The sequence below is a fragment of the Nilaparvata lugens genome, chromosome 7 (assembly GCF_014356525.2).
Source record: "Nilaparvata lugens isolate BPH chromosome 7, ASM1435652v1, whole genome shotgun sequence".
Classification (NCBI taxonomy): domain Eukaryota; kingdom Metazoa; phylum Arthropoda; class Insecta; order Hemiptera; family Delphacidae; genus Nilaparvata; species Nilaparvata lugens.
Genome location: NC_052510.1, coordinates 661,759 through 671,642, shown reverse-complemented (window position 1 = coordinate 671,642; position 9,884 = coordinate 661,759). Strand labels below are relative to the sequence as shown.

Sequence of the window (9,884 nt, the reverse complement as noted above, 5' to 3'; positions counted from 1 at the left end):
AGGTAAGGAAAGTATTGCTTTTCGAAAAAAATTAAGGTACCCCAATTTCTAAATTTCTATACGTTTCAAGGTCCCCTGAGTCCAAAAAACTGGTTTTTGGGTATTGGTCTGTATGTGTGTGTGTTTGTATGAGTGTATGTGAGTCTGTGTACACGATATCTCATCTCCCAATTAACGGAATGACTTGAAATTTGGAACTTAAGGTCCTTTCACTATAAGGATCCGACACGAACAATTTCTATCAAATGCAATTCAAGATGGCGGCTAAAATGGCGAAAATTTTGTCAAAAACAGGGTTTTTCGTGATTTTCTCGGAAACGGCTCCAACGATTTTGATCAAATTCATACATTAAATAGTCATCGATAAGCTCTATCAACTGCCACAAGTCCCATATTTGTAAAAATTTAAGGAGCTCCGCCCCATCAATGCAGATAGATTCCCAATTATCAGGCTTCAGATACAATTGAAACAAAAAAAATTAAGTGGAGTAGATTGAGCATGAAAATCTCTACAATTAATGTTCAGTAACATTTTCACCTAAAATTGAAAATAAGCTTTAAATTCGAGAAAATGTGATTATTCAATTGCAAATTATTGTTGATTCTATTAAATTATTCACTATGAAGAGATAGCAGACCTCATGTGTGTCTCCAACGTTATTACCCTGTCATCAGCTGGCTCAAATCTTTGAATAGACTTGAGATGCGCGGGAACACTAGCGTCAGGTGATCAATTTTCATAACGGCAAGGAAAGTTGTGTGAGTGCGCCACACCAGATTTTTATATAGATGGCCCTAAGGCCTCAGACTAGGTAAGTAATTACAGTACTCTTTTCATATTCTTTTTTGGAGATCGGACTCTTATTAAAATTGAATCTTTAGTGAAGTATACAGGTATGCCTCCCCATAAAACAAGTTTTATGTAAGTTTTGTAATATAAGAATTAAGTAAGTAAGTCCATGTAAGAATTGACTCCTCTAAACTCTTGTATATAAAGGCGTGAAAGAAAGGAGACGGGACCGCTCTACCAGTGCACTGGGCTATTGTTCCAAAAAGGTGCATCCTCTAACTCTCGACTAGAATACTTTATTGTCCTCTGATTCCGCTTCATTACTCTTTTAGTGGCCATTAGTGGCCCCGTGTGGTTTATTCTAGCTGGTAGCACCAACTTATCTATTACTTTGCACCTTACTTAAATCTGTTACTTGTATTTTCTGCAATTATTGAATGTGAATCAGTGATCAAGTACTTTTAATATTATTGTATTATTCCCAATGGCTCATTTGATGAAGCTCAACTTGCTCACAAGCTGTATACGAACTAACTTGAGTTACATACAATACGATACTTATTGAACGTATTTTATCTATGCGATTTTTGGCGTCCTTTCAAATTCTATTAGATTGAACACAACTTGATAAACTTATGAATACGTTTATTATGTGTATGTCAAGTCCCATTCAATCTCGTAGAATTATAAAAAGTTGTTTTTCTCTCAACTTTAACAAAGATTTTTTTTTGAAAATAAGAGACAATGTCTACCAGGGGTTGGGGTGACTTTGTCTCACTTTGAAAAATATATGGAAAAAGTTAATTTTAAGAGTTAGACAAAGTGAAACTAACTGTTAACCTTTAAAATGAATAACTACATTAAAAAAAATGAAATCCACTTGGAACCAAAAAAGTCAGGTGGTAATAACTAAACTTGAAGATGTACCCGTTGGCTGGGCCCTTATAGAAAAGATTCTCGAAAAACGAGATCTGTACAAGAGCTCTGGCGAGTATCAATTATATTTTCCAGGAAAATTCCCTTTTCCAATACCCTACGCTTTTCCTGGAGTAGAATTTTTAACACCTTAATATGATGCAGGTTTAGTGGTGAATACACTATCTTAACAATGAAGCTATTGTAAACTATGGTTTGGACACTATTGCCGAAAAAATTTCGTAACAGAAACTCTGATACTGAGACAAATTATCTTGAGAGATAGAGATATAACCTCAATTTTGTGTAGGGATAAACTGTATATAGCAGTACTGTATTCCAAGACATTTTTGCTTATATTTGAAAAGATTGTTTTAATATACATTATGTTCTATAAATAATGTAGCCTATTTATTCGATTTGGATAGTATTAGTCTCATTTATGAAATAAAAAATTGATCATTAAAAGATTCAAAGTGAATTTTTATTTTGAAAAAGGTGAATCAATGAAGCTATTCTAAAATTATGGTTTAGAAGGGTTTGGACACTATTTCCGATTAAATTTCGTCACAGAAATTTTAATACTGAGACACATTATCTTGAGAGAGAGATACGAGTGATACCTCAATTTTGTGTAGGTATAAATTGTATGTAGCAGTACAGTATTCAAATACATTTTTGAAAAGATTGTTTTAAAATACATTATGTCCAATGAATAATGTAGCCTATTATTAAATTCTCATAGTATTAGTTTTATTTATGAAATAAAAAATTGATAGTTGAATGATTCAAAGTGAATTTTTTGGAACATAATTTTTATCAACTTACCTCTTCACTTATATCCTCACCAACTACCAATTTGATATACAACTGTTAGTGGTTCTAAGGTACCATATTTTGATTTATCGCATATAAATATAAAGCTATGCATCTCACAGACATGCCTATTCTTTACCAAATTTAAGCTTACATCCTAATATATTGATCTTGTAACTTTTTCTATATGTTTCATTGTCTCAGAGTTATCCGATCTTGAAGATGTGACATTTATGACAAAAAACATTTGCAGATTTGCCTCCAATTTTCTTGCTATATTTTCTCTTATAAATTTTTAAAAATCTATAAAAAAATCTATTCTGATCATGAGTTTATAAAGCATCAAATTATTTTCAATTTAATGCATAATTCACTTTTTCCCCACGACTATTGCAGCAGCTTTAGTGCTGAGTGTGAAATCTCCGGTATTACAAATTGACAAAATAAATTAATATGGAGGGAATGTTTTGAACACCATTTTCCACTTTGTTTTGTTGAGACCAGTTTGGTGGTAAACATATATATCGAAAGTCCACATTCCTTTACCCCTTGTTCTAAAGGGATGAGGATGGTTTAAAAGTTGTATTTTTCAATTTTTTGCTAACGCAGGCTTATATCTGGTGAAAAATGCGTTCAACTCACATGACTCACAAAATGATTTTTATAAATTGTCTAGCCTACAATTTTTTGTCAGAGGAGTTTTTGTGTTAGTTCCAACATTTTTCCAGATATTCGCTTTTGAAAGTATAACATTTTTAAAATAACAGGGTTTTCATCCAATTTTTCTGCTCTTTCAGGGCTTATAACTCTTCAACAATGAATGCATCGTAGAAATGAATGCTTATTGTAGGGTTGTAGAGCATTAAATTCTCTTTAATCTGATGTATTATTTCACTACCGTATTAAATATTTCATGTTTTCCTTTCATTGTTATAGCAGCATCAATGTGGGGATGAAATTTTCAATTTTACATCAATTGATCATTATTGACAATTGTCAATCACGGGAGTGATTCGTGGTCTAGTGGATAGAGTGCTTGCGTAGCAGAATAGAGATCCCGGGTTCAAACCCTCTCAATACCAACAGTTTTTCAACCAGATCACTCCCGTGTTATAGGATTGGCATTTTAAATTGTCGGTCCTGGCTGAAGTATGACAGTCGTAAGGCCCATTGACGGCTTAAATTATATATTCAGGCGGTGGGACCTTCCCGCAAGAGACTCCCCACCATCAAAAGCCATACGAATTTACTTTTTTTATTGACAATTAAATTCGAGGGGAATGTCTGGAACTCAATTTTGGCCTGGTAGCTCAATTAGGACTAGGTAGCCTAGGAGGTGAACATAGCAAAAGTTCACATCTCTGGCCAGTCTGTAGAAGGTGTGGAACCGCTGAATTGAGAGAATATATTTCCTGAGCCTGGCATATATTTTTAGTTTTAGATACCCTTCCCAGTGTAGTCCATAAATTGAAGATTGAACTATAATATCAAAAGCATTTGCGAGTGCCAAAAGTTGTCACAAAATATAAGCTCTCAAATTTTCATTACAGTCAACCTTATACAGAGTGTTCCCGAACTCCCTTCCAATATTATAGGGCATTGTTCCTTGGTAAAAAAACAAATCTAAATATCATTCTCAAACTGTTCAAAAGTCTTCAGTTGTATTCACAGAGTGGGAAGGTTCCCTAATCTACTGAAGATTTCAAGAGCAATACCTAATCACAAGAAAGTGACACCAGCATTTATATCAAATTTACGACCAATATCATTAGTGCCAATTACGTCCAAAGTCATTGATACAGAAATGAAAGTGCAACTGACAGAATTCCTGGAGGGGAGAAAAATCCTGGCAACATTTCAACACGGTTTCAGAAATGGATGCTTTACCACAAGTGCATTGCTCACCCTGACCAGTAAGACACAAAATGCCTTTGAGGGTGGTGCCCTGCAGCCCTTACAATATGTGACTGAGTAAGGCATTTGATTGCGTGCCACACAGTTTACTCATAAAAAAACTTGAAAAGTATGACATTGAAGAAACTGTGCTATAAACAATTGCAAAATAGAATGCAAGCTATATCAATGAAGAGGGGAGCAACCTCAAGTATCAGGGGAATCGAGCATGATGTTCCACAGGGCTCAGTATTGGGATCATTGCTCTTTATACTTATCATACATGAATAGGCCTAACTTTACAGCAAACAAGGAAGCAGTGATTAATGACAACTACACCACTATAACAGCTAGCTGGAGGTCCAACAAGGTGTGAGGCAAATGCAAAATCTGCAGAACTACTATGTTTCACAAGCTGAATGAAGATAAAACAAACGACTTCATTTGTTCACTGAGATGATGGTAGTAAAACCTGAACCAGTCAAGCTGCTTGCAGCTTCTGGCTGAGATGGAATCACCATGTGCCTGAAGTGTGCTGGAAACTATCAAATCAATCAAATTATTTTATTGCTGTAAAATTTTCTCAAAATGCATAACAAAGTCAAAACAGATAAGATAAAACAGCCATAAGATCACAGATTATGTATCACATATTATCTAACAGTTCATTTTTATTGTATGGACATTTTTCAACAAGGAAAGTTTTTACTCTATTCTTAAAACATTTAGTCTCTAGACATTTTAAATTACCAGATAAATTATAAAACGTCTGATGCCATACTCAATAAAACCATTTATAGTGTGTATGAATAATTATTTACATTGATTCACTCTAAGAGCAGACGCATTCCTAGTAAAATGATTATGAACAGTATTATTCAAAGGAATAAATGCCAAATTTCTTCTTTATATACATTAAACACCCAAAAGCATAGATAGCAGAGACAGTTAATATTTTAATTTGTTGGAATAGAGGTTTACAAGGGTAATGTACCTGCTAAAATAGCTCAGATGGTGATTGCATAGCCTACCACTCTTTCACAGCCACCTAATGTATGGGCTGATCCTGTGGAGACATGTATCAGCAGCAAAGATTGTGCTGCTCCTCCAAAAAGAGCACTCCATACCGTTACTTTCGCTGCAAGTAGGGACCACTATGAACCTCTCTTGAAGGGTATTAATATATGAGGATCCTCACCATCTATACAGCCAGTGCGTGCTGTCTATCACCCAACTGATGGACAAACAGGAAGCCTGGACTAGAAGAGGTGAAATCCACAGCCACAAAACTCACCGAGCAGCTGACCTTGAGGCCTCCCATAATAGTTTGTACAGCACTTACAACCAAAGACCTTAAAGAGATATGCATCTTTAAGGTCTTTGCTTACAACAGCTATCCATCAGCAGCCATTCGGATATTCAACAAGTTGCCCAGTGAAGTGAGAAATTTACCACATGGTAGCTACATTGCAAAGCACAGTGAAGCACAGACTGAACGACAGGCCACTCTACTCATTTTCTGAGCTTGAGGATGAGCACCTTTTTTGAGGCAGTCACACAGATTCCTTCTACTTTGTGAGGCAATTCTACTTCACGACTAAGAGCCAAAATGGGTACCAACCAACATTTCTAGTTGGTTACACTGTCTATCTGGATACCAGCAGTCTTCGACTATCACAACTAGCATCAAGAGAGTTGTAACAGTAATCAATTTCAAATTTTCAACACTTATTATTCAAACCATTTGGGGAAAACTTGTGGGCTTTAGCCGCCTCTATACAGTCTCTCGCTTTTCAATAATTCCTATAATACCTTGGAATTTAAAATAATAACTACCGTATTATTAGGGCTTCTGGCTCATTACTGTCAACCTAGATATATTTTAAGATCATTAATTTGTTTGATTGATGTCTGGTTTCTTAAAATGGCGATAAATGCTTAGAAAACTTATAGGTCCAGTTGCACAAAAGCCGGTTAAATTTTAATCTTGATTAATTTTACGAGAACCAATCAAAGAAGGTCTTTTGGAAAAGACGGCTTCTCTGATTGATTCTCGTGAAATTAATCACGGTTAAGATTTAACCAGCAACAAGCAACAGATTTTTGTCATACTATAGAGTGCATAATAATATTATTATGCTTTCTCTAGTTGACAAAATACTCATCTAAAAACTGCGGCTCTGCATCTAATTATAATGTCGAAGAAAATGTACAACGGTCACTTCTATGACGGAGAATTATTTTGTTGCATCCAGGCAAACCTTTAAAGATTATCTCTATAAGGTCTTTGCATCCAGGAGAAAAGCTTGTCTTCCGGTTTGCCGCCTAAAATGTGAATTTATAACATTCTAACCTAAATTTGTTTTCTTCAATTCGACAAAAATAAGTCAAGACAAGAACAAAGAAAAGAACGTTACCGGGGTAATTGTCATATTGAATCTTGGCTGGCATGGAAGTGTTTTGGGTTAATTTAACTCTTCTATTAATGATTAAAATTTTTTAATTATGGAGGCTGATTGTGAGTGTAGTAACATTATTGCTGTTTTGAAGAAGATCGAAAAGATTAGAAAATGTAATAAATGGTAAGTAAAGGTTTTTTACTAATGATATCTACTATTTTTATTTTCTTGCTACATTTGAAACTTGTTAATACAATTAATCATTGTTATAATTTGGCATGATATGTTTGAAGGGACGGATTCAAGGATCCAAAGGTTCTATAAACCCCACCGTCAACCAGAGCTTATTGTAGGTGCCTATATGTTCCAAGTACCTGGGCAAACCAACACCAGTCCTGTGTCCTTTACAAGATCCAGGAGTTTTCCCCACTATATTAACATCCAATATTTACCACCTGGTTGATTGCAGCCAAACACAGCCCTTTTCCTTACCTTACACCTATTCTCTCGCAAACCAATGTGATATGCTATAGGCAGTCTCTTCAGACTGATTGGTCCTCGTGACCGACGTGAGTTCCACACCTGGCCTTCTTTGTAGGTCTTTGACCGTCTTTCCGCTGAGGAAGAAGACGCCGAATTGCCTCTAAGGCCTCTACCACCCCCCTACTCAGCCTCTTGACCTAATTTGTGCCTGAAATTTTACCCATCTCTGGTCTCTTGGGTTTTTATTTTTGCCCCTCCAAAACTTTACAGGTTCAAAAGCCTCACCTCTCCCTAGAAGTTTTGCCTGAATGGCCGCCCTTCCTTGAGCAGTGATGAGGTTTGGTCTCTCTACCCGCAAACTCATGACACATGATTTCCACTCCTGGCCTTTTTTGTAGGTCCTTCCGTTGAGGGAGAGGTCCCCAAATTGCCTCTAGGGCACCTGGTCACCCTCGACTTAGCATCTTGTCCACATTTTTGCCTCTAGTTTCACCAATCTCTTGTCTATTGGGTTTATCTTGTTGCCCCCAATTATATCGATAATTCTCATTGAAGCTATAATGTAGTGTTAGTATGCAATGGGTCTTGCAAAACCTGGCAATACACTGTCAATGGTGATAAAGAATTAATGAAGTTAAAAATTGTAGCAAAACAAATAGCCTCCGGTTATTTGTTTTGCTCGTCTCCGGCTGGGATCGAAACGGAGACATCCAGTTCCAAAATGTGGCACGTTGGCTTTGCACTGGGCGATTTGGCAATTTTTTTACTTTTTCCCCACGTAGTATGTAAAGAACAAATTTGATGAATTCGTTTCAGTCATTAAAATAAGGGTTAGTTTATTAATTAGAATGAAAATAGGTACAACCATCTTCGGTAGTAAAGATTTGATGGTGCACCAAAAACATTATCCTCATCTTTCCCGTACTCAATCTAAAGTAATTCTTATAATAGACCTATTCACCTTTATTGGGCTATTACAATTGCTAGAATAAAATGAACATTTTAAGTAATTTCATTTCCAAATGAAATAGATAATAAATCATGTGTGGCGAGTTAATAAAACATTTCAAAAGTGTACTTGAGAAATTGTATTTTATTCTAGACCAATTATATATAGTAGAATGATGAATTGAAAGTAAAAATTTATGAGAACTTTCAATTTTATAATATTTGTCTCTTTACAATATTTTTGAACTCAAAAAATGATGTGTATTATTGCTCAATCGATGAGTGATAACATTTCTACAAAGAACTTTATAAAATTTAAAAGTCATAATTCATGTAGAATCAAGAACGGTGGAGTAAGTGGATCAGTTCATATAAGAGAGCAAGTTAATTTTGGATAATTATTCTTCCTATCAATGTCATAATTATTATTTCATGTGAATTGTATTATGTTTTCAGCGGAGCAACTGAATTGATATCTCTCACTGGCTCTTGCAGTCATTCTCTCTGCTCGGACTGTTTGCGGGGACTGGCTGAATCGATTTGTCCAGAATGTAGTACACCATTTGAATTGAAAGCTATTCTGCCTAATATACAATGGTCTAGTTTTAGCCATGAAATCAACAAGATTGCCAGCTTAGTGAACAGGTGAATTTTGACCAAGTGAATGAGGTCTACGTTTTAACTCGCATGCCGTTTTGTCTGCACGTGATGCATTTTCAGCTCATTTTTATGAGATTTGTCAGGAATATATATATTTTTAAATTTTGTATGAGTATTGTAAGAGTTTTTTTTAAATGTTTTATTCTAAGAATAATATAAAGCAGAATAATTTCTTCCAGTATTATAATACTAAGTATAATATTATCTACTACTGGACATCATGCTTTTATGATTAATCAAATCAATCATTTGTCAGCTCGATTATTAATTGCATGGGATGATGCATGCAATTTATCAATAATTCAATGCAATCATGAACTTTTTCTCTTAGGCTCAACTCACACTACCTCCACCCAAATCGTACGACTCGGTCTCTTGACCTTACGACTTTTTAGCTCATTGTCACTACTTCAGTTCCATGCTACGCCATTTTCTAACCTTACTTTATTAAAAATATGAGATCATATTCATCACTACTTAGCATGTAACAAATTTTATAATAATTATTATGAATATATTGTCTTATCTAATTCTTATTATTGTTTCATCAAAAATGATAAAACATCACTTTCATAAAACATAAGCTCTATTTCATTAAAAATGCACGGTACTACGCAACTCAAGTCAGGCTCGACCAAATCGACGCTCGACTCAGTCTCACAGTCGGGAGGTCGCGGAGACTAAATCGACTGGTCTGAATGTCACCATTTGAAAACATAAGCTGCGTCGAGAAGTGACTAGAGTCGCATCTCTTCTCGACTTGAGTCGCGTAAGTGTGGTTTGAGCCTTGAAGTTTCACTGCTTTTAACGCAACGGCGTTCACTAAATGCAAAGTTGCCATTCCTAAAGGTTATGGCCAGAATTACAGAATCTCTAGTTTGAATTGATTAAAGTTTCTGGTTGTAGTGAGTTGATATAGAAATTTGTTTTCAAATCCATTAAGAAAGTTTTATTTAATAAATCTAGATTTTGGTAAATTT

At 35.2% G+C, this 9,884-nt stretch overlaps 1 protein-coding gene across 1 annotated transcript; it reads left to right on the top strand.

Annotated features, from left to right (window-relative positions):
• The first annotated feature begins 6,738 nt into the window (after window positions 1-6,738).
• On the top strand, window positions 6,739-8,920 carry LOC120352520 (BRCA1-associated RING domain protein 1-like). Its single transcript, XM_039433399.1, has 2 exons — window positions 6,739-6,996; window positions 8,701-8,920. Exons 1-2 carry the CDS (start codon window positions 6,920-6,922, stop codon window positions 8,891-8,893), a joined length of 270 nt encoding a protein of 89 aa, XP_039289333.1. The 5' UTR covers window positions 6,739-6,919; the 3' UTR covers window positions 8,894-8,920.
• Window positions 8,921-9,884: the final 964 nt, after the last annotated feature.